Source organism: Alternaria rosae (genome assembly GCF_020736505.1).
Source record: "Alternaria rosae strain MPI-PUGE-AT-0040 chromosome Unknown BKA58scaffold_1, whole genome shotgun sequence".
Classification (NCBI taxonomy): domain Eukaryota; kingdom Fungi; phylum Ascomycota; class Dothideomycetes; order Pleosporales; family Pleosporaceae; genus Alternaria; species Alternaria rosae.
In genome coordinates, this window is record NW_025763570.1 from 1,524,308 (window position 1) to 1,547,277 (window position 22,970).

The 22,970-nt window shown below is 51.6% G+C and overlaps 7 protein-coding genes across 7 annotated transcripts; 4 read left to right on the forward strand and 3 right to left on the reverse strand.

Annotated features, from left to right (window-relative positions):
* Window positions 1-993: 993 nt before the first annotated feature.
* BKA58DRAFT_446116 (uncharacterized protein) lies at window positions 994-3,183 on the forward strand (the record flags this gene model as incomplete). The annotated part of the gene is made up of 2 exons (XM_046174178.1): window positions 994-1,839; window positions 1,954-3,183. The coding sequence occupies 2 exons, from the start codon at window positions 994-996 to the stop codon at window positions 2,860-2,862; spliced, it is 1,755 nt and encodes a 584-aa protein (XP_046030763.1). The 3' UTR covers window positions 2,863-3,183.
* On the reverse strand, window positions 3,137-5,193 carry BKA58DRAFT_9860 (major facilitator superfamily domain-containing protein). Its single transcript, XM_046176337.1, has 10 exons — window positions 5,137-5,193; window positions 5,012-5,077; window positions 4,945-4,958; window positions 4,755-4,891; window positions 4,494-4,703; window positions 4,295-4,443; window positions 4,201-4,238; window positions 3,994-4,148; window positions 3,389-3,935; window positions 3,137-3,336 (listed from the first exon to the last, which is right to left on the reverse strand). Exons 1-10 carry the CDS (start codon window positions 5,150-5,152, stop codon window positions 3,238-3,240), a joined length of 1,431 nt encoding a protein of 476 aa, XP_046030764.1. The 5' UTR covers window positions 5,153-5,193; the 3' UTR covers window positions 3,137-3,237.
* Window positions 5,194-8,060: 2,867 nt separating this feature from the next.
* BKA58DRAFT_9917 (putative Myo-inositol transporter 1) lies at window positions 8,061-10,254 on the forward strand. Its single transcript, XM_046176346.1, has 5 exons — window positions 8,061-8,469; window positions 8,523-9,086; window positions 9,149-9,424; window positions 9,474-9,695; window positions 9,747-10,254. The coding sequence occupies exons 1-5, from the start codon at window positions 8,176-8,178 to the stop codon at window positions 9,960-9,962; spliced, it is 1,572 nt and encodes a 523-aa protein (XP_046030765.1). The 5' UTR covers window positions 8,061-8,175; the 3' UTR covers window positions 9,963-10,254.
* Window positions 10,061-11,804, reverse strand: BKA58DRAFT_9911 (cytochrome c oxidase assembly protein-like protein cox15). Its single transcript, XM_046176343.1, has 2 exons — window positions 11,353-11,804; window positions 10,061-11,305 (listed from the first exon to the last, which is right to left on the reverse strand). The coding sequence occupies exons 1-2, from the start codon at window positions 11,724-11,726 to the stop codon at window positions 10,171-10,173; spliced, it is 1,509 nt and encodes a 502-aa protein (XP_046030766.1). The 5' UTR covers window positions 11,727-11,804; the 3' UTR covers window positions 10,061-10,170.
* A 96-nt stretch (window positions 11,805-11,900) lies between these two features.
* Window positions 11,901-15,457, forward strand: BKA58DRAFT_372352 (uncharacterized protein). Its single transcript, XM_046169118.1, has 2 exons — window positions 11,901-12,721; window positions 12,775-15,457. Exons 1-2 carry the CDS (start codon window positions 12,157-12,159, stop codon window positions 15,120-15,122), a joined length of 2,913 nt encoding a protein of 970 aa, XP_046030767.1. The 5' UTR covers window positions 11,901-12,156; the 3' UTR covers window positions 15,123-15,457.
* Window positions 15,458-18,122: 2,665 nt separating this feature from the next.
* On the reverse strand, window positions 18,123-19,388 carry BKA58DRAFT_396243 (uncharacterized protein; the record flags this gene model as incomplete). The annotated part of the gene is made up of 1 exon (XM_046171348.1): window positions 18,123-19,388. One exon carries the CDS (start codon window positions 19,386-19,388, stop codon window positions 18,123-18,125), a length of 1,266 nt encoding a protein of 421 aa, XP_046030768.1.
* Window positions 19,389-22,517: 3,129 nt separating this feature from the next.
* On the forward strand, window positions 22,518-22,958 carry BKA58DRAFT_446157 (uncharacterized protein; the record flags this gene model as incomplete). Its single annotated transcript, XM_046174179.1, has 1 exon — window positions 22,518-22,958. The coding sequence occupies one exon, from the start codon at window positions 22,518-22,520 to the stop codon at window positions 22,956-22,958; it is 441 nt and encodes a 146-aa protein (XP_046030769.1).
* Window positions 22,959-22,970: the final 12 nt, after the last annotated feature.

Consider the following 22,970-nt stretch of genomic DNA (forward strand, 5'->3'; position numbering starts at 1 on the left):
TTTGTCGCTTTCGTGCTGGCTTGAGAGGCGTAGTTGAGTCAGCGAGATGGGAATCGTCAGCCTTGCGCTTCATCTACGATGGAGTGAGAACACTCAAGCCAGGAGGAGGTGGCAAGACCCTATACTGATGAGATGTTGTCCGTATCTGTTGAGGTGCAGCATTGGTAGTGTCAGTAGGATGGGGTAAATCCCCATTCTGCTGGGGCACTGGAGGCATTTGTGGAGGCGCAGTGTTCGTGGTATAAGTAGGAGGTAGCAGGACTCTATTCTACTGAGGCACTGTCGGCGTCTGCTGAGGCGCAGCGTTGGTAGTGCCGATTTCAGGTGTGTGTAGCGACTCGGTATAGCTGGGATCCATCCCTCTAAGCCGGGTATACGGACCATAATCGCTTGTAGAGCGCTCTTCGGGATCAAGCATCCTGATATCTTGCCACTTGCGGTAGATATCTCGGGTGCGGATTTTGCTCTCTGGCTCTAGGGGGAAATGCTTTTGTATTCGTGCATCTAAGTTCATGGTGAGAACCATCGAGAACCTGATCAGAGTCTTGCGCTTGGGGTTGTATGAATCATTTCGGTTGACCACTGCAACGCAATCGAAAGGTGTCCATGGATGGCTGTTAGGAGTGGGTCTGTCCATTGACATCTTTACGTCAGAGTCCGAGTTCATCGCCCGCTGTTGCTTGATCCTTGCTTTGTATTGCATTCGACGATCTTCACAGCGGCCGAAGCTGTGGATACGATGTGATGTGTACCGATTCTGCTTATGTAAGATCACCGAGTAACAAAGACGGTAAAACGACAAAGGCAAACCTATGCCATTGACTTCCATGTCTTTGTCATTGGAGCAATCTCAATGCTCAGTCATGGAAGACTCCTCATCCACGCAGTTCCCAAAGTAATGCCAAACAACGACACTCGCACTGTTATGCACTCAAGAACCGATCCGCAGATACCCTGCAGTAACGACTGATCACTCGTCCAGAGTCAAATTTCATGGCCAACACTGGAAAGTTCCACAGGAAAAGATGCTTTCGAGACTTCGCCGACGATGTTATTCTCCAAAGCCCTATGCATTTGACGGGGCGACCATATAAGTTTCTTCGCCTCACGGAAGACTCTGCACCCTATTCACAGGCCACACCTGGGTGGAAAAAGGTCAGACCTGCTTCGAACTGGCTTTGGCTTTTTCCTGAGATTCACCCGCTGGTCAGTGAAAGAAAATACGATAAAAACTGCCGAGCTCGGGGAGGAGAGCAATTATTCAAGCTCGTACCGCAGATACATCCGCAGTACATAGCCCCTGCCAAGAACGGTAGCAGGCCGGTCGGACATTCACCAGGCGCTTCTTCGCCTGATCATTCAAAATCGCAGAATGACCATCTATTACACGGAGCGATCTCCCAGTCTCCCACCCAGCGACGATATTCGGACTCGAGACATGCAGACGATTCTGTACCGTTCCACCCGGTCCGGTGGTGGCCAGATGCTATAAAGGAGAACTTCTATGAGGAAAGTGGCTTGCTACTGATTGGTAATGGCTTCGATAGTTGTGCAGGCATCGTGCCGACGTGCGAGATGTTCCATGCCATCGTACAAGCTGGGTCGGCCCGTCGTCGTGATTTCGATGCATTGTGCGCGTGGCGTAACCGCGAGCTTGATACCATTGAGGTGGAGTATGCCAAGATACTGGACGACGACAAAAAGTGTGGAGAGGAGGCGAAAGAGCTAGACAGGTTGACTTCAAACAACTACGGTGAGTATGACGAAGACACCTTCGAGTGGGCCATGAAGCGTCGCTCGGAAGTCATCCTACGTACCCGAACAAACGATGCGCAGAAAGTAAGGCTCCAAGAACAGCAGAATGATGTCTACGCTCGGCATGAAGCAGTAGAAACGAGGACGAGAGACGCAGAGCATCCGCTATAGGGTTTGCTGGACGAAATGCTTGTAAAGATAGGCGTTCTGCCTGGCATCGATGACGCCGACAAGAATCCGCGGGTCCAAATTGTGAGCGCAAAAGGACCCGCGGACGGTTCTAGCTTGAATTGGTCTGAGGATAATTGGAACGATGAGATACCCGGGGAGTGGAAACCCGCGCCAATCATGGACAAAGGTAGTGAAATATTTGGACCTCTGGAACAAGAAGAACCAGAGAGTACCTGGAATAACGCATGGCAGGACTATCCTCGCAATGACCACCTGCTGGCCTTGAAGGATGCACTCTACAAAACGGCGGAAGAGGCAACACGCGTTGAGCTGGAGTTCAACAATGGTCGTGAGCAATATGACCGGGAATTGAGGACTTTCATGTTTCACCAGAGAGGGAAACGTGAAAATGCAAGTGTGAGGTCGCTTCAGTTAGAAGAAGAATTTGGTCCGATATGGCTAGAAAAATGCCGCAAGATTTTTGCAAAGATGCAGGAAGCTGACAGAGGCTATGCGCAGGCGGATTGCGATCTTTCGGATGCAAATCGGCATGATCGCGAGGTTCGAAGGAGGGAGTCGAAACCAGAGCTGGCCCCTCCGGCTCAGACAAAGGCAATTGCGACGTGGAGTTTTGGAGAGAGGATGTCCTCTCGTAAGCGGCGCTGGATCGACGGGTGGCTTGAAGATGTGTATATGGAACCGCGTGACGAGGATCGCCAAAAATCTGGAGAAGAATCGGCTCAGCCCATTGCGGTTCCTATGGATGAGGCGAGCAGATCATTGCGCTCCGAGGATGTTCCGATGGCCACAGGTCACCAACGTCGGAGAATCGACAGATATGTACTTCGAAGCCAGGATTTGCGTCAAGACACGTCAAATAGTGCTTTACAACAGCTAAATCTTGATTGGGCACGGAAGGTTGGTGAATGGATGTGAGTACAGATTCACTGGTCATACTGGCGGCGATCGGTAGACTACCATACGTAGATGCGTTGAAAAAAATGCTTAAAGTGAGCAGTAAGGAGGCGAAGAGGAAGATTAGTAGTGTAGAATCAGGAGCATTGAGTGCATTCTTCCTACAATGGAACGCGGAAATGACGATGACGTAATGATGAAATCCGAGACCCTGAATCCCTTCTTGGTGCGTTTCGACTCCAGCACCGACCGACCCTTCCCCAAGACTTCGTGCATCAGCGACTGCGGCCTGTAACCATGACTGCTTTCAGATCTTTTTATCAAACCGGTTGTCGATAGCACTGACGCTCACGAAGCGAAGAGGCAAGACTTTCTCAGGGGCTACAAAACAGCCCATTACCCAGACTTTGTCTTCTCGTCAACCACTTCCGGCGCCTCATGCTCGCCCGAATCGGTTGGTTCGTGCCTCACAGCCATTGCCGTCTTTCGGTCAAGCTACATGTATCGTCAGTACACGCCAAAACTTTGAGTCGCCGACAATACTCACCCATCTGACCACAAACGCCCATCCAATGAAAGCGAAGACCACCACGATCATGGTGATGCTTCCCTTCTTCCAGTATGGCACATCAGTCGCTGGGTACATGACGATACCCCACCATGTATACAGGATCAAGCCACCCATGGCCATTGTATACACGGTCACACCCCTCACGGCATCGTCACCCGTTCTCTGGCAGATTGTTGTGGCCCATCCGTACATGATAGGATTCACGATAAAACTTGTGCCGCTAAGGTAATGCGCTGTGAAGATTCCTGCATCTGGAAGGTTTCGCACGAGCAGAAGCGACGCAGTGATTAGCTGCATCGCTCCGCTGAAGATGATCATGGGTAGACGGTGACCTGTGTGGTCAATAAAGGCTCCGCCCAGGATTTGGGAGACGATCGCCACAGCTTGAATGCCAAGAGGGTACGTGTTTATAGCGGTCTGGGAGAAGCGAGACTTGTTATGCTTGAGCCAGAGGAGAAACATGCCCTGAAAGGCGAACGCTTCAAGCATGGCACAGACGACCGAGAAGGTCGTGAGAATATAACTGCAGAGGAGTCAGTATGACTCCCTGGTTTCGACTAACACGCCAGGTGTCTACTCACATAGTAGGCGTTAGGAGAACACGCTTCGCAAGGCTCTTGAACTCGATGTTGTGGGTGTCTGCTGTCTTAGGTGGTAGACGACTCATCGCAAGCTGTCTTTCCGCCTGAGTGATGTAGGAGACTCTGGTCGATTCTGGAAGATCCGGGAATGTGAACTAGGGTTACTATCAGTCCTCAGGCTCGGGTACAAGCACCGACATAACTTACGAATCCGAAGAGACCAACTGGGATTCCCATAAGACCGTCTGAACCACATGTATCAGCAACGCGCGCGCAACATTCCTCGAGATCGCTCGCGTACCAATGATAAAAACCCATTGCCAGCCTTTCAAGCCGCCTTTACCTTCCATCGTCTGGTGCATTGCCGTCATCATGAGACCAGCGCACATACTTCCGATTTGTCCGACCGCAGTAAAGATAGCAGCCCGTTTGGCTATCTCGGAAGGCTTGCTGCGGGTATCATTAGCCTCTTCCCATAAAAAGGAATGCGATCGACTTACTACCATGAACCCATCACATACACGCTACCACTATACAAGCTGGCCTCGATCAAACCCTGGAAGAAGCGGACTGCGCAAAGCTGGTGGTAATTCTTGCATCCAGCTGAACACATGGTCAGGAGGGACCAGAGGATAAGGGTGAATGGAAGCCATATGCTAGGGCGAACTTTCTGGATGATGAGGCCATGAGGTATCTGGCCAACAACGAGACTGTGGAGCTGTGAGCTAGGACGCTATGACTGGCCAGTACACTGAACGGACCCAGCAGTGAAGATGGACAGCAGAATGCTATATTCGTTGCCTTTGAGGCCTATGTCTTCGCGGAGACCAGCAACATAGGCATTGGCGAAAGCCTGGCGGTCCAGGTAGTTGAAGAAGTAGGCTGCGCAGCAAAACACCTATCCGACGGAGTCAGACATCGTAAACAGTCGGGTTTGGCGACAGAACTAACCATTATAAAGATGTCTAGTCACATGATAGTTAGCATGGTTGCACCACGGTGATGAAGATGCCTATACCGAGCTTCACAACGAGCTTCCTCTCCAAAGCTTTCTTCGCGTCGCCAGAATCACTGGCCCTGAGCCCTGCATACTCGCATTAGCATCCAAACAGCCGTACAACTCTGCGACCCTATGATTCTCACATCCTAAGGCACCCATCTTCGGTCGTGTACGTCAGTGGATCAGATAAAGCGATGATTATCAGATTGATTAGTCGCAGTACCAATCGCCCAGTTTTAATCCATCTGATAGCACCCGCGTGGGGCCAAGGCCTGGCCTCGGAGCCGGCGCATTGGCATGGAAGATTCTTCGCGCTTGGTGATCGTCGACCGAGCATCGGCCCGTTGTTAGGGTGAAATAGGGCCTTGGCTTCGTGTCGAGAGCGGAAGTTGTACCCAGAACATCACAATAGTCCTTTGATCTGCTGATTTCCAGTCATGATCCATGCTTACCGTTCCCGTTGAGTCCTTGGTTTTTGGTGAAAGCGGTCACTCCTCCATGGTGGTGGTAGAGCTTTGCCTTTATGTTACGTTCTCCGCGGGATGTGGACTGCTTAATTCGCGCGAGCATCCCCAAGCTATTCGTCGCGTGTTTTTGGCCCAGCTGGTTGGTAGCTGGGTCTGGATTCAGTACGACGTGCATGCGGTTAAATAGAATGGCCGCGGTATGCGCGACACGGAAGGCATCACTCACTTTAGCCCGCTTCGCATTCGGAGGACTAGAGAAGCTGAAGATTATTACAGCACAAAACAGCAGTTCTGTGTGAGCCCATTCCTAGTCATGACCGGTTCCAACCGTGGATCAAACGCGGTTGCTCATCTCGTGTCCTGAGCGGAAGTCGTTACGTTTCTTGATGACAGCAGAACGCCGCAGACACTCAATACCATGTAAGCGATCGTTGTGTGTCTATTGCAAGACCAGGCTTAGTTCCGCGAACGCTCAGTCAGAAACAGCCTCATATCAGCCCCTTTCTCATCGGACCACATCATGGTGCTCCTCTACTTAACACCCCCATTTCTCCACAGGTCTTCAACTCTCGGGAAGCTGGCCGCATGTGCGTATTGCCATGTGGGCCCTTTAACGTCCGGTTGTGACCCCTGAGCTTACCGTCGCCGGCCGTCTTATTGGTAACAGTATCATTGATCGAGAACTTTTGCTGTCCAGCGTCTCGGTTTAAGCGATGCTCTGGCTCGGTAGGCATCTCGTGCTCAGTTGGCGCGGCGCCGGTAGCGGGCGGTGGCGGAGGTTTGAATACGCCATAGACGTTGACGTTCTGCTGCCCAGATCCGCTGTTGATGTTCTGGTTGTAGATTAGTGCGCTGCTCGTGAGAAAGCTGGTGGCAGATGGATTTTCAATCGACTGAGAATGGCCATGGCCATGGCCATGGGCACCGCTGCGGGAGTTATGGACGGCGTTTTCCTCTCTAATGTAATGGAAACGACCGGATTGATCAGAAGCATCGAATTTCTGGACTATCTTCACAGAAGATGACAGGGTGATCGGACAGCTTCATGCTGTTGGCGCTTTGATGTATTGGGGGCTGGTGCTGTAGAACTTGATCGCTTCCCGCCGCTTCTCAGAACCATCTCTTTGCCATCGGCTTCGTTCTCCCAATTTGGCGATATGTCGAACGGCCGAAGGCCAAACAACCTTCGAGCGTCTTGAGCGAGGCCCAACATGATGTCACGAACTTCCCGAGACTCTTTCCAAGCTTCCTTCTCGACATCCTGGGTAAGATTGTTTGCATACGAGATCTCTATCTGTGTTGGTAGTCGGAGTTCTCTACAGACCTTGTCCATCAAAGAGTGTAGATAACCTTGATTACAGGTGGGTTGCTTGGTCGTTGTACCCATCGGAGGCGTCATGTTTGATGTAGTTGTGATCTGAAGCTAGGCTGTGTATCGAGTTAGAAACCGGTTGATTAATTGCGGTTGCAAAGTTAGTGGAAGCGACCAGAGAGATCTTTGTCCTCCGTAGGCGGGGCGTGAAATGCGAAGTAAGAGGTTTCACTTTATAAAATTCCCCTATTGTTTGTTCATCGAGCAATTTCCTTGTATTCATGTAGATCCATATGCGCTTGTTAAGATCGTTTGACCAGGTAGTTTAGGATGGTAAAGACTGAGTTGGCGTACCCCATGTTTGGCGCATATCTAATGACATGTCTTGACAGCGTTCGCCACACAGGTTTATCCATTGTTGCGATTCCCAGTCTTGCTTTGAACAAGAGATTCTTCTTTAAGAGCTAGTGATTTATGATACTAGAAAGCGTTACTGGTACTCTCTCGGCTAATCGATGGCCAGGTATCCTGTTGATGTCAGGCTGCTCCTGCGTTGTGGGCAAGGCAAGTAGCATGGAGTAGACACGACGCTCAAGTCGCTATTAACTGTGTAAGACTACCACTCGAATGCCCTAGTCTTATTGGTTATTATCTGTTGACATCTCGTCGTTCTTGGAGAGATATCGCAATCGGTGATAGTAAATTGATGAACGGAGATGGAAGAGAGGATGGAATGATGCCTGGACCTTGGTAGGATAGCTCCGGAGATTGCGCGGATATAAGTACCCCAGCATATGCACTCAACAGTACCGCAGCATTTACAATCATAATCTGAACTGCTTGGAATGTCAAGTATGTACAATAGCCTGGCATTTCCATCAGTCCAGCTCTTTTTGTCTCGTACTTAGAAAGCGGATTGCAGCCGCCCCTGCTGCAATATCACCGGCTTCCCCAAACCGTGCATTCCTCGCGACGTCATCCCCCTTCTCCACCTCCGCACCCGCAGATCCCCCCATCTTACCCCAGACGCGCATTTCTACGCGACCATGTAACGCCACCAATAGCTCGACAAGGCTTTCAACGGCTCCATTGCATCTTGATCATTCGCCAGAACCTCCTAGGTACCCTTGCCCCGCAATTACTCCGTCAATTATACACGCAGGCAGCTCATGATCACGGCGGTTTTGCCGAGTGAGCATCGTTCGTGACGTTTGGATCACCACTCGCGTGCTGCGTGTGTTCGGGTGTTTTGATCCGGCTAGCGAGCAGTGAGGTATGAATACGTTTGTATAGAAACATGGGGTAAACCCACATGGCACTGCAGTCTTCCTTTGCGGATCTCATCGCCCCCATCGTGAGTATCGCATCTCTTTACAGAGCGAGATAACAAGACCCCGTCCACGATGTTTCACGCACCGCACTTCAACTGGTACGGCCGTGGCTTCAAACTTCGCGCCGCTATAACAATAGCCTGCCAACTCGCTTTCGTCCTCTTCGGCTACGACCAAGGCGTCTTCAGCGGCATCGTCGGCAACGAAAACTTTCTAAATACTTTCGATCACCCCTCCCCCGGTCTCGAAGGCATTATCGTGTCGATATACAATCTCGGTTGTTTCACAGGATGTATTCTCAGCTTCATGTTTTGCGAGAAGACAGGAAGGAGGCTGGCTATGTGGATTGCTATGGTTTGGATCATCGTAGGTACTAAATGGGGTGGTGTGGGGTGCAAGGCTGATGATGATGATGGCAGGTCGGTGGCGCACTGCAAGCGAGCGCGTATTCAGTGCCGCATATGATGGTCGCAAGGTTCTTGACGGGAATTGGTACTGGCATCGAGACGTCGACTGTGCCTATGTACCAGTCTGAGTTGTGTGAGGCGAGCAAGCGCGGCCGTCTCGTCGCATCGGAACCACTCTTCGTCGGCGTGGGGATCGAGCTGGCGTACTGGTTCGACTATGGGATGTCTTTCACGGAAGGATCGATCGCGTGGCGTTTACCGATTGCATGCCAGGTCATCTTCGCAATTATCGTCATTGTGCTTGTTTTCGGCCTTCCGGAATCCCCCAGATACCTGTATGCGCATGGTCGCCACGAAGAAGCGCTCCAGATACTTTGCGATGTCTACGATGGTACGCCTGATGATCCGAAGATTGAGAAGGAGAACAGAGAAGTGCTCGAGGCTCTACAGGTCGAGCGAGAGCATGGAGAGTACAAGTGGTCACAACTACTCAAGAAAGATCGCGTGCAGACCGGACGTCGTGTATTGCTTGCCTACGGCGCGCAGTTCATGAACCAGATGGGTGGCATCAATCTGGTAAGAATACAGATGCGAACTTCGCCAGACATATCCGCTGACTGTGTTCACCAACATTGTAGGTTGTCTACTACATCACCTCAGTCCTAGAAGACAACGTCGGCCTCGACAGAAACCTCTCCTTACTCATGGGAGGCGTCATCAACCTCATGTTCCCCATCGGCTCTCTCGTCCCAACCTTCACATTGGACCGCACCGGGCGCCGTAAGCCCATGATGTGGGGTTCTTTGGGGCTCGGATTGTCCATGATGATGATAGCCATCCTCTTGAGCTTCCGATCAGAAGGGGGTGACGTGGCGCAAGCCACTGCGTCTGCTAGTGTCGCTTTCTTCTTCACTGTAAGCAGAATGTCGGTCGCATTGGAAGGCAGAAGCTAACGAATTCCAGTACATGTTGGCGTTTGGTATGACGATGAACTGCATTCCATGGGTGTATGTACCCGAAATCCTCCCACTGCACGTGCGAGCGAAAGGTACAGCTGTCGGTATCTCGGCGAATTGGATCTGGAACTTTTTCGTTGTTATGATTACGCCTACGCTTCTCGACAGCTTGGCGTGGAAGGGTTACCTGATCTTCATGGCGCTCAACTTTGCCTTCATACCGCTGATTGTACGTATTGGCAAGAATAAGATAACCTTCATCTACTAATTTGTTCTGCAGTACTTCTGCTATCCCGAGACAGCCAATCTGACACTGGAAGAAGTCGATTGGCTGTTCTACGAGGGCAACGTCGTAAAGCGAAGCCGACGTGTTGCGAAGGAGGGATGGGAACAGGCGGTTGGCACCGATCCCGCGATTATTATAGAGACGGGTAGTGTGTCCAGCGGTAATAAAGCCGGACATACGGCAGAGAAGACGGAGCATGCGAACCACTAGTCTTCAACATGGGTATCGCAGCCTTACTGCCAGTAGTCATACCTACCTGTGATTAGTCCAATGGACCAATAACCGTGACAAGCGGCTACTGTGACTGCGAAGAAGCGACTGGAGACAAACAAACGAGAAAGTGAAGCTGGAACCAAGGAAAGGTGATATAGTCTATATGCTGTTCGAACCTACATATCGTACAAGGCGGTGACGTATACTACAATGACTTCTCGGCAACCTTGGCAGCCTCGAGTCGTGACCTCATATGAGGAGCAGTGAGGGGTCCTGAGCTCTGCGGCTTCATGATCTGGCGAAGAACAGCGCGGCGTGGCATGGTAATTCTGCTGCACAGAACGACCGCTCCAGTCAACAAGGCAAGAGCGCCGGCTTGATGTGCGGAAGCCAACCACGTAGGAACCATGTATATCAGCGTGCTGATGCCGAGGGTGACCTGGAGAGTGACGAGGTGAACCATGCCTTGGACGCCCTTGTGCGCATCCTTGGTGAGCTTAGTTCGCACACCCTTGCCAAAGCGAGTGTATGCGAAAAGACTCATGATGGCAGTGAAAGTCGTTGTTGCGAGCATGCGGTGGTCAAGCTGAACGAGAGACGGGTTCTCGAGCATGTTGCGCCACCACAGGTCTGACTGGTCCGGGACGTGGCTGTAGAAGGGATCGAAAAGCTCCTTTCTGGGTGGAGTGAGACCCATACCCATCCACGGAAACTCGTTGTAGATGAGACCGGCATCGAGACCAGCGACAAGGGCACCTGACATGGCAGTAGTGAAGACGAGAAGAGTAAGACCGAAGACAGAGCGTCTGAAGATGCGGAGGGCAGGGTGCTGCAGAGTCTTGATGGTCTCTGCCGCCTTGACCGGGTCGGCCAGCATGCGGTTCTCCTTGAGGATAGAAAGACCGGTGTATACCATTGAGCAGTAGACAGTGAATGCAGCGCCCAGGTGAGCAGTCAAGCGGTACTGGCTGACACGGGGGTGGCTACCAGGTTCAAAGAGGTCGTCCTTGAGCCCACTCTTGACCATCCACCAGCCGATAACACCCTGGAAGCCGATCATGCCGCAGATACCGACGAGCTTCCAGGCCATTGAGGGTGCTACCCTGCGACGTGCAATGAAGTATACGGTTGGTACGAGGAACGTGATGCCAATGACGCGACCCCAGAGCCGATGAGCCCATTCCATAAAGTAGATTTGCTTGAAGTCGGCCATGTCCATACTCGAGTTGAGCTGGGCAAATTCAGGTGATGCCTTGTATTTGGTGAACTCGCTGTCCCATTCGGCCTGGCTCATGGGCCAGAGGGAGCCGGTGACAGGGCGCCATTCGGTGATGCTCAGCCTGTTCAACTTAGCAGATGCGGTAGATGGGGTGACGTCGGTGCCTACCCAGACTCTGTGAGACGAGTCAGACCACCAAACACGACTATACCGAAAACGCTCGCAGCACTACCCAGCAACCAGTATGCGACGCTCTTGGAGGTTGTCTTGGGGAAGCTGCTCGACTGGCTCTCAGTTTTGGTCGCAGCATCCGCCAGTATCGCCCTGCCCGCACTCGATCCCTCGATGGTCGCGGTACTGCGGAGAGGCTGGGTGGATTTCCATCTCACCGATTGCAGGACGGACGGTCGGGATGAAGATCGTGAAGCGGAGACGGCGGCTCGAATCGGCGAATTGAGGCATGGCCTGCATACGAAGAGGCGTCGTGAGAGGCGTGGAGCGGCAGTCCGCAGCTGCGGAAATGCCTGGAATATTGAAGCCATTACAGCGACATCTGGGGAGAAAGGAGGAAGTTTCAAGGGCAGCAAGTGTGCATGTCATCGACTTTGACTCCTCGGTGGTTCGACGGCGCGGCGGCGAGCCAAGAACGAACCCTGCATATCCACGCCCGTTGACAGGCGGAAGCGACGACCCACTCCGCAGGTTCGCAACTGCATCACCGGACCCCTCCTAGTGAAGATCGCCATTTGGCGTCTGCCGTGCTGGCAGCGTGATGCGCCCAGCCTCCACCGTATTTTGCGACCGCTATCTTCCCTTTTCCTATATGACTTTGACCGTCTCTCCATCGCGTACGTGACCATCCCGTGTTATTAGACCCGGCGTGCTCTGCGTTACCCCACCCGCTCCGGTCGCATCCCCAGCCGTCGTCGACCATCACGCCCTATGTACTTCCAAAGCAGCTTATAGCATAGCATGGACCCCGCCCATCAGCCACCCACCGGTCACGGGAGCAGCAACCTCGAGAATGAGGCCGAGTCGCAAATTGGCGGATTAGAGCGCAACGAAACATGGCCGTTGGGCGAGGGAGAGCGTACAGAGGGCGGCGCAGGCTCGAGTAGTACCCCATACGTCAGCCTCTTCTCACCCAATGTACCCGCCGTACCACCTTCTGCGCCGTCGGACCTCACTGGTAGTCCCAGGGCACACGTGAGCCACTCCAGGTCTCTCAGCTACTCACGCTCGATGCCGTCACTGGCCAACTACTCCAGCATGACATCGCGTGCCTCTAGAGCTCACGGTCAAGAGGAACGACCGCCCATAGTTCAGCTGCAAACCCGGATAGACCAAGCCCAAAAGAGCGCCGATGATCCAAACACCCCTCTGGAAGAACAAGGCAAGAGGCGCACGACGTTGGACCTGATGCGTACCGAGCACTCTGTTCGCACCGACATTAGTAGGTTGTTTAGCGAGAGCGCAGCTATGCCTGGAACTAGGGCACCTTCCTACAACAACGCGACAGGACCATTGTATCTGCGAGGTGAGCATTATCATGAGATTGCCTTGTGTACAGGCTAACATTGTCAGTTTCAGGCGAGGCCATACCTCTTCCTGACCACCTTTACACCCGCGGGCTGCTCGAAGGACGACACTCGGACATTACCATCATCGCCTTTGGCCAGCGATATCCTCTGCACCGCCTCATCCTCGACCGCGCACCCTTCTTCACAACCGCCCTCTCCGAGCCATGGCTCGAAAGCCGGTCCAAGGAAGTCAAACTACACCCAGAAGAGATCGATTCCAGCATTACGCAGGCATCGTTTGAGCTGGCTATACGTAAACTCTATGGCGTTGATATCTCGAAAGAGTTGGACGCTGAAGCCATTGGTCTCTTCGCGACTGGCTGCTGGCTAGAGATGCAGGACCTTATCGACTCTGCGATCGAATCTATACTGCGGCAGATGGCACCGGAGACGCTTGCCTACCTCATCCGCTTGGTCACCTCCAACTACTATGGCCGGTCTGGAGACCGCATACTTGAGTCGGCCAAGGCGATGCTGAGCAGGAATGGCTGGGAAATGCCTCTCAAGTACTGGGACGATATGCCCGGCGACATAGTCCGTGAGCTCGTAGGGTCCGACGGGTTCTTTGTGGATAGCGAGTGGGACCGTTGGGTACTCTCCAAGCGTCTTCTTGACCGCCGACTACGTCAAGCAGCCGTCGAGGCTGGCCTTATCCAGCGAGGACAGAGGCCCATCCCACAAGCACCCAACTCTCTTCGTCTCATGGCAGTTCGCTTCGACGGTGTTTATCGACAGAACGCCCTGACAACGGCGCATTCCTCATCCGATGCGCAGGCTGACTGGCTTGCTCTTTACACCCTGCCCGATATTGAGCGCATACTCGTGTTGCTAGACGAAGGTATCCACTACATTCACATGGAATACGAGCAGCTCGAGTTTATCAGGAACGCTCGCGACGTGTTTGGCCTACCAGTGATGCCCGAAAGGGTCATCTCGAATGCGCTATGGCAGCAACTGGCTCTTCGCCAGAGGGTGCTCAACACCGATGAGTCTGCTCAGGAGCTGGGCCTATGCCAATCAACTCCAGACCCCGAAGAAGTGAACGTGGCGACGAAGACTGGAAGTGAGCTCACTGACAAAGGAAAGCAAAAACAATCAGCGGATCCTATCGACGAAGGCGACATCGAGTCGGATAGTTGGGACGGCAATGGAAAGCCACGCAAGTTTTGGATCCCAAGCTCAGACTGCAATATCGTCTTAGGCAACGGTGCGGATCCCGTCGTTACAACATCCAACTCTTTTCAGCGCCATGCTTCGCGTCTTTCAGCCACGATACAGCCAGAGGACGCGCAATGGGCCACCGACTTTGCCTCTACTCCGTCGACATTGACGAACCCAAATACTCGCATGGATTTCGCACAACGCCCGATATCTGCCGGTGGCGGTAACGCTGGACAGCCAAAGCCAATCGCCTATACCGAATTTCCTCCATTCCGCTTCTCGGCCGAATTTCCTAACCCACGATTCCTTAAAGAGAAAAAGCGCGTCTATTCAAGGACAGTATCCTACGCAGGTTCTTTGTGGAACATCTACATCCAGAAAGTTCGCTCTGCCAAAAATATCCAGTTGGGTGTATATCTCCACCGTGCCAAGGAGCGAGAGGTAGATGAGACTGGACACGTCAGTGGTCTCAGCCAACAGAACAACGGCTCAGTTGATGAGCGTATCGGCCAGCTAGAGCGCGAGATGCTCATGCGCAGTGACCGACGTGATCGGCGGCGCAGCACGCGAGTTCCGTTCATGGATCCTGCTGCAGAAGAGGACACCTCTGGCAGTGGTGGAGATCCCGACCCTGCTCTCGGCTCTCTGGGACTGCGCAACCCACTCTTCTCTAGCGGTAGTCTTGGCCGTCATCGCAGTCGTCTACCCACTCGCGGTATCCCACAATGGGGCTTCCAAAACCTGGCCTCTTCACCTCCTCAAGACGGTGATACCATAGACTCTCCCTCCTTCGTTAACGCTCCCTATTCGCCATCCGAACACGACTCAGACCCATCTGATGACGACGACGAGTCAGACGCCGCCGCCTACATCAACCCCTCTCTCGCCTCTAGAATCCAGCGCAAAACACGAGCTGTCGTTCCCGCACTCCCACCCTACGTCGACGGCCGACCCACAATCAAGACCTATTTCAAGATTTACAGCCCCTCCAAGGGCGGAAGGATGCTCAGCATCTACGAAAGCGCGCCTGACCGCTTCAACTTCAGTCAGAGCTGGGGATGGAAGAGCAGCACTTTGATGCTGGATGAGATCACGATCAATAACGGCGGAGATGATACCCTGGCTGGTGCCAACCCAGCTGCAAGCAAGAAGACGGATGGCAAATTGAGGTTCATGGTTGTTATCGGCAATCTGTAAAGGGCGCATATGGATGGATGGAACGGGTTCTGGGTTCTGGGTTTGGGGGTATGCATCAGCGATGGGTGTTTTAGTACAGGCAATAAGGTCAAGGCGTCTCGGGTTTGTGGTGGGGAGGGTTTAGATACCGACTTCTACCTATAGACATTCATAGCTCTCACATCTACTCGCGCACAAGACTTAGGTAGTGGCCCTTGTGTTGACATGCACTAGCAGAGGACCGAGGCTCAGAAGGATCACGGCTTTGACACGTCGACGCGACTGCTCGGTTCATCAAGACTATATACCATCACGTCAGACACGACACATCCATTGGTTCTCTTCTCGTCAGATCCCGATCCATCTCCTGGAATAGCAGATTTCGCAATTGTATCCAGTACTTCCGATTTCCCGGCACCGGCGCACAACGACGCGCGTGGCACGCACTGGTTAAACACTTTCCGCAAATCACCATAACAGTCCGGGGCATCTACTCACTGCACTTAGGCCATGGGAGATTAACTGAGCCTTGTTTTATTGATTGCAGCTTGGTGTACTAGAGCTATCTGTGATCAAGTACATGATACCACCAAACGAGCTCTTGTGCAGAAGCAGCAAGCGCGTCCGCTTGACTCCCCTTACCCACTTCCATTCTGATTACCACTCAAGCTTACAACACCGAAGGCTGTCTTCCGCTGAAAATCCGAGTCCTCGGCAAATGAACACGGAAAAATGAACTCCAACGCGTCGTCAATGCGAGCCAGAGTTTCCTGCACACGATCATTGAACTCAGGAGACCTGTCAACGTCCCATCGCTCCTCCTCCAATTCCGCACCTAGATTGTGCAGGCAGACTGGTCCGAGGTTCTGAAGCTGTTTGCGAGGAATTGGGTGTACGGCGTGAACGATTCGCTCGGTGATCTCGCTCTTGTCGGGGAACTGGGCCTTTGCGCGAGGATCGACTATGATGGTCGTCTTGGTGTAGAAGGGAGACTCAACGACGAGATCGCGGGTGGTATATCCGCTCCACAAAGAGACGACTTCTTCGAAGTCTTGAGGGGTAAACTCCCACAGCTGCATCGGGCGAGTGGGCGCGATCAGGCCAGGCGCGGTGCCCGAAGCAACTCCACTAGATGCACAACGCGCGGAAGGGTGAGTCGGAAGTTCGACTAGGGGGCGTGCAGTCGAGGGCTGCGCGAGGGTCTCGGGGCCATGATTCGGCATTGGTGTGGTACTCGAGTTGCTCGTGTTGCAAGGTATTGCAGTAACGGTGTTTAGATGTGTGGTCGATGGTAGTTGTGTCTTGCGCTTCGCAGTGTGGCAACAATTGTAGGTGCAAAGATGTGTCGAGAATGCAGATTGTATTGAGCAAGATGTTACCTTTCTACTGACTTTATAGCTATTCCGCTACTGCCTTGCTGTTGGGGATATCACACGATACGATACAAGTGTTCGCGAGAGTTGTTGGCTGTCATAGCTTTGCTGGCTTTGCACGATTGATTGTTAGACTGAATCAAGTCAACGTACACTGCCTCGACGGACTCTCGGTCGCCATATTCGCTGGCTTTGACAACAAGAGCTTGGCACAGTTGACTTCACCGAACCAAACCAATGCTTGCCACGCTTCCTGCTAACGCTACTCACCATACTGGTGTTCTATTGAGGAAGCGATGTCAATCGACCTCGACAACCTTTCCAGAATGAAGCTTCACCTATTAGCAATACGTATGCTGAGAGCATGGCCTTCCGAATTGGTCGCTGCATCTAATTCTTCCAACGAACGGCATCAATAAAAAGGGGAAGCGCGTCATGGGGCGGTTGACACTCACAGCGAACCATGTAAGAGAATCTTCAACTAAGAATATACAATACATGATAACGCTGACCCAAACTCGACTTGATTAAGACCCCCAACTTAGTCCAACGTAACGCATAGAATCACATGAATGCCTCCTCCTTCTCATGCATAATCTGCCCAATAGCTTCCACCGTCTCAAGCATTCGTCTAGCGAGATCACCATCAGGCTGGAACCTTTTCTCGGTCCAGTAGCCGGACAGGAACTCCAACTGATCTTGCGCAAGGCTTCGTAGGTATCGCGTTGGTATTGGATGAACGGCGTGGAGGGTCACACGCTGTTCTGGCTGTGCTTGATCAGCATATATAACGTGACTCTCATAGCCAGCTACAATTGGTCTTACGATAGCAGATTCACAACTCGATGATGGGTCTAGAAACAAAGGAGGTGCGATTATTGTGTCTGAGCATATGGGTAGTCGAATGCAAACGTAGTATGGCGAAGCGCGCATTTGATTCAGGGTTTGGTATTGACCCCAGGAAGCGATAACGATTCTTTCGTGTTCAAAATCTTCCAGTGGCTCTGCTTCGTACTCAATCCGTGGGGTCCCGACATTTGCGCCCAGTGCTGCCGAAGGTAACGCAGGGCTGTTGCGGTCTACCCGAATACTTCCTGTTGGCGGGCTGTTCATGTCGATATGGTACATCCTGATATGGTGGGATTCGTTGAGAGAAAGTGGAAAATAGAGAGAAATGCAGTGCAGTAGGCGGCAGCTTTATTGCTAGAAGAACGTATCGTCTATCTTTGTCCTGAGCTTGGAATTGATCAGAATCCTTCCACCGTGTTGGCATCAACCTCCGTGCTGTCAACGTAGATACTATCAGCATCTTTGCAACTGCACTCGTTTGATAGAAACAGCTCAGCTTTGTTGGGTGCCCCGGTCATTTGCGTAAAAGCATGGATTTGTTGTGGCGTTGGTGACAGCAGTCAGCGTCGTGTAAGATGTCAAGCAAACATTTGGTCACTATTGTCTGCGCATACTTGTATTTATAGAGCATTACTATTGTTGGAAAACTTCATGTACAAACGACGGGAGATGAACGTGACAATCTCAACCTGGAAGGACAACGTCATAAGCCTCTACCCGGTATACTTCCCGCCGCCAGCACCTCCAATACCATCTACACGTACGTCGATTAGTCTTTATTCTATTCACTTTGAATGGCTCACTTACTCTTCTTCCTCCACGCCTGCTGTTCGTGAGGATGAATAGCACCAGCCTCGTCAAAAGCCCTCTTATTCATCTCATTCAACAGAATATCTGCTGCCCACTTGATCTCAACCATACGTTTTTCGGCGTGAATTCTCTTAGAATCTGACATTGCAGTATCGAGAGTCTTCTGATGTATTCTGTTCAACACTCGTTGGGTGGTTTCGATATCTTTGACCGGTGTGCGCCCTCTGTCAGGTAGACCAATAAGTTCGTACGGATCTTTCCGCTTCTCTTCATCACTATCGGGGTCGTCATCGTCGTTGTCAGGAACGAGTTGATTTTGTGGAGTCGGGGAGAACTGCTGTGATCGTTCGTTTTCAGATAGCATGCGCTGCCTGTAGTCGTGTGGTTGCTTGACCTCTTCGTTAAAGTGGCTTTGTCTATCCTGCTCTCGCCTCTGTTGGTCCTGCCTTTCCTGATTTCGCCTATCCTGCTCCCTTTTTACGGCTGCTTCTCGACGCTGTTCCGCAAATTTTCGTTCAGCATCAAGCTTTTCCTGCTCTGCCCTTTCCATCATCTCACGCGTCTTGCGCTTCATCTCATCTCCTCTACTCAATGCCTCGTCAGTGCGCAGTATGGTGTCCTCTTTCAGGTCATTTTCAATCTTGATCCTTTCGAATCTTTTCTGTGCCTCCTTGAGCTTACGAGCCTCCTCTTTCTCCGTCTTAATCGCTTTCTTCTCTTCAGCTTCCAGCCTGGCTCGCGCCTTCACTGCTAGTTCGTCATCGTATCTGTGCTTCATCTTCTCGTTGTGATCATTATCTTTGTTGAGCCGGTCGAGAAAGAGCTCATTTTTGTCTTGGTTGGAGGACCCTTGGATCTGAGCAGGCGCTGGCGCTGTGTGCGAGTGCACAACAATATTCTGGGTAAGAGCCTGTCCAATCATCGCTGGTGGTGGTATCTGTTGATTGATGAAAAAATTTTGTTGCGGTAGGTTGAAAGAATGCTGTAACGACATCTGCTGAAGGAACGATTGCTGATGCTGTCCCAGCTGGAGGTAGGCCCATCCGCCGTGCATTTCAAACACCACTTCGATGATGTTCTGAAGTGTCTTTACCAGTCTCATGGATGACGGCCAACTCTCTATCTCTTCCAAGAGTATATGGAAGGCCATGATGAGGTCCTCGTCACTCTTAAGCCTCAGAATTCCGCGCGGAATCGGGTGGATGCTGTTCAACACACCGAAGCGAACTCTGTTTGTAACGCAGAGGGTGAACATGGTGCAAGGTAAAGAGCTAAATCGGAATATCAGGCCAATGTGAGTACGATGATGATGCCTAGGAAGTTAGCAATGCAAGAAGTAGGATGGTGAGGGCATGCGCATAGAAAGCGACGATTTTGTATTGCGGGTTTGCTCTTAGTGTGGTACTCGATCATTGAATCAACCGTGTGGCTTCCAATAACCTCCATATGTCAATAAGTACGCATATCAAGCGTGAACTTGTGAAGACACGATCATTGTCGTACATGTTTGCTGCAAACGTCGCGGACATTGTAACGCGCCAGGCTCCGTGGGCCAGGCTCAACCTTGGAAGAAACTGTGGTGAAGCATAACCAAACTCAAAGATTCACAGACGTTGATAGAAAGAGCAGGGTGAGATCAGTGTGAGATGTAGGAACTTGCAGCTTCCCCATGATTGAGGAGAACGCTGAAGGATTGAAAGCCAATGATGGCATCATTATTAAGCATCCCCAGGTCTACTTGCACATCACCACAATCGTCCATAATCATAGCAATAAGCACGTCTGGGTACGAATCTAATACCAGATATCTCCACTATATCGACCTTGTAGCGTTACAAGTTCTGGCGATGCCAACGCAAGTAAGTGCTCATCGCTCGACAGTGCCGTGGTGTTCAGATTCACAACAGCCTGAGCCTGCACAACCGCGTGACAGTTCGGAGGTCAACACCAAATACGCTACTGCTAAAACCAAGTTCGTATTCATCTCATAAAGCTACAGTTCCTCAACTTCTCCATGTGCGCAACAAGTTCCGATTTCGTCATGCTCATCCTACTCGACTCCTAAGCTAGGCGCTTTCTCCATCCGATCAACATAACCCGACGCCTTCTACTTGGCTCCATGCTCCGCCTTCCAAGCCGCATACTCCCTGTCGTCCTTCTCTTTCTCCGTCTCGGGGCGTTCTCCAAGGAAATTGCCATATCGATCAAATTCTTGAATCACGTGTTTGTCTGGCAACGCTGCCTGGGGCGATAGAGGAGCTGGGGCTGGAGCGGGTGCAGAGGTGATGTTTTGCTGCGGAGCTGGAGTGGACTGAATGGTAAGATTTGGCACTTGCGCTGTCTGAGTGATTGAGAGTCCTGGCGACACACCCGAGAGTATGTTTAAACTTCGCTGGTGCAGGCTCATGTGTGATATGCCCACGTAGGGTCTGCCCCTCCGCTCAAGGATGCGCATGATTCTTTCCTGAGTCTTTTCTACGCCTGGTAATTGGAATGCGGATATATACCCGCTCCTTTCCTTCTCATTGATCTCGTTGTAGAGACCGACAAGATCTTCATCCATGTAGATATCCAAGTGATGATACGCCCAAGGATGCTTGCGCAGGTACATAGGAGGACCACGGGATGGTCGAATCATGTCGAATGTGTGTTAGTGGCGTTATCGATGATTATACTGTGTGCTTCGAAAGGTAGGTACAAGTTGGCGGGAATGCGGTCGTAGATAACTAGGAAGGGTAATGTTCAGTAAAGAGAAGAGGTGCTACGGAAGTGCTTTATACTATGAACTGACATTTAATTCCGGGCTCTTGCGTATGTATCGGTTGCCAGCATGTGGTGGGAATGTGATACTCGTATCATATCATTCCGCCAGGTCACCACTAAGTCTTCACATTAGATCGTGATCATTGTATAAAGAATTCTTTGTGCTGACGTGCCTTCATTTACATGATGGGTAAGAATCGTGAACGATTATCAATAGAAACGTACTCACGTTGCGGAGAAGATCTACTTCGTGACAATTTCGACGCACATTCTACGTACCAGGCTCTGAATCTAGGAGAACAGCAGCGGACCTATTCATGTTTCGCGATTGACAACATATTCGGCGATGATTTAGCCCACAGGATAAGAGCAGAATGTTAAATCTGCGTCATTTACAACTACCTAATCATACTATGTCTTCGCCATCGCCATCGCTATCGCCATCACCATTCCCGATTCCCCATCCCCTCTCCTTCAATCCAGACCATCGCCCGCATCCAATAGCTTAATCACTATCACTATCGTAATCGAAGAACCCCCGCCCTCCAAAGCTCCTAGGGCTTCTCACATACCCGATGCGTAGTGTTCCAATTCCACCGATCACAAAGTTGTGCACCAGCGTGGATGTCACGGTCAGTGTAGCCACTGGAGCAGAAAGATTCAGCAGCTGCGGCTGTTGTTGCTGCTAGTAAACCACGTTCGGCTGCGGCTGGGGTAGTACTTGCTGGTGGTAGATGATATGCTGCTGTGCTGGCGGTTGCGCGGGCTGCTGTTGTACTTGCTGATGAACTTGTATCTGCGTCTGGACTGGCGCTGGTGCTGGCACTGGCGCTGACATCTGGATGTTGATGCTTCCACCCCCTCCCACTTCTCCGAGCATCACCGCGCCGTGCGCCCTGAGACGCTTTTCGATCCTGCTAGCCGTGCCAATAATGTCGCTTCTTTCGGGGTACTTCTGCAGTAATTTGTACATATTGTTGTGTGTTTGAAGAAGGTAGTCCAGACTCTGCCTCTCGATGAATGTCATGGGCCAGGGATGCTCGGGATAGTCATCTAATCCGCAAAAGTTTGGGGCGTGTATATATGAAAGTCGGAAAGTCTTGATCAGAAAGGTGAGCGTGGGTGTTCTCGATATTGGGTAGAGTCGAAACAATGCTTTTGTTGGGTCGATCTGTCGCTGGCGAAGTAATGTTGTTACTCGTGGGATAGTCAGGAGGGAAGTTGGGAACAGAGCTTTATGTATTTTGTATCAAACAAATCACATCTCGGTCACTAAAACCCGTGAGTACAGAGACGTGGCAAGGTGAATTTCTGTGACAGGATACCTCGTTCGCTGGCTATGGGTATGATCTGGAAAACGTCATCATGTGTATGTGCCACCATCGACCATGTTGGCGACCACAGTGATCAACAAGGCACGTCTTCACAATAGCCAGCAAAGAAGCTGTTCGCTGAACAACGCGCACGTTGCTTGTGTTTTTGTCACGTTAGCGAATCTTCACAATTTCACGGGTAACATACCCAACCCAATTCTCATGGTCTCTTACCCACGTCCCTTATCGAAGTTCATACCCTAGGACTTTTCAATAACACAACACCATAGCACTACCAACTGAATACGATGCCTACATCCTTAACCCTCAACGCCTTCACCCATCCCCACCCTTGGACACCCTCCGCCATCCACCTCTCGCCCACTCCATCTCTCATCTCTACCCAAGCCTCCATAACACACCAACTCTACATCCTAAACTGTCGCGGCCACGATGCGCGAGACATGCAGAGAACACTCAACTACATCACGGCCGAGCTGCGGATTCGAGAGATCGAAGACCTCGCTCTAGCAGAAGCCAGTCGCAAAATCACAGACGCAGAGGGCAAAACCGACGAGAATATTGGTGGGGAGAGCAGCGAAGATGGCAAGACAGGACTCTGGATCAAGAAAAAAGACGGAGTTGCACGCATGCGGGAGATGGAAGATAAAGATAAGCGCTGGGAGAGGGAGAGTGGTGGAAACCCGTGGTGGGGTGAAGGTAGGACTGCGCATCTGTACGGCAAGTAGGCGTTCACGTTC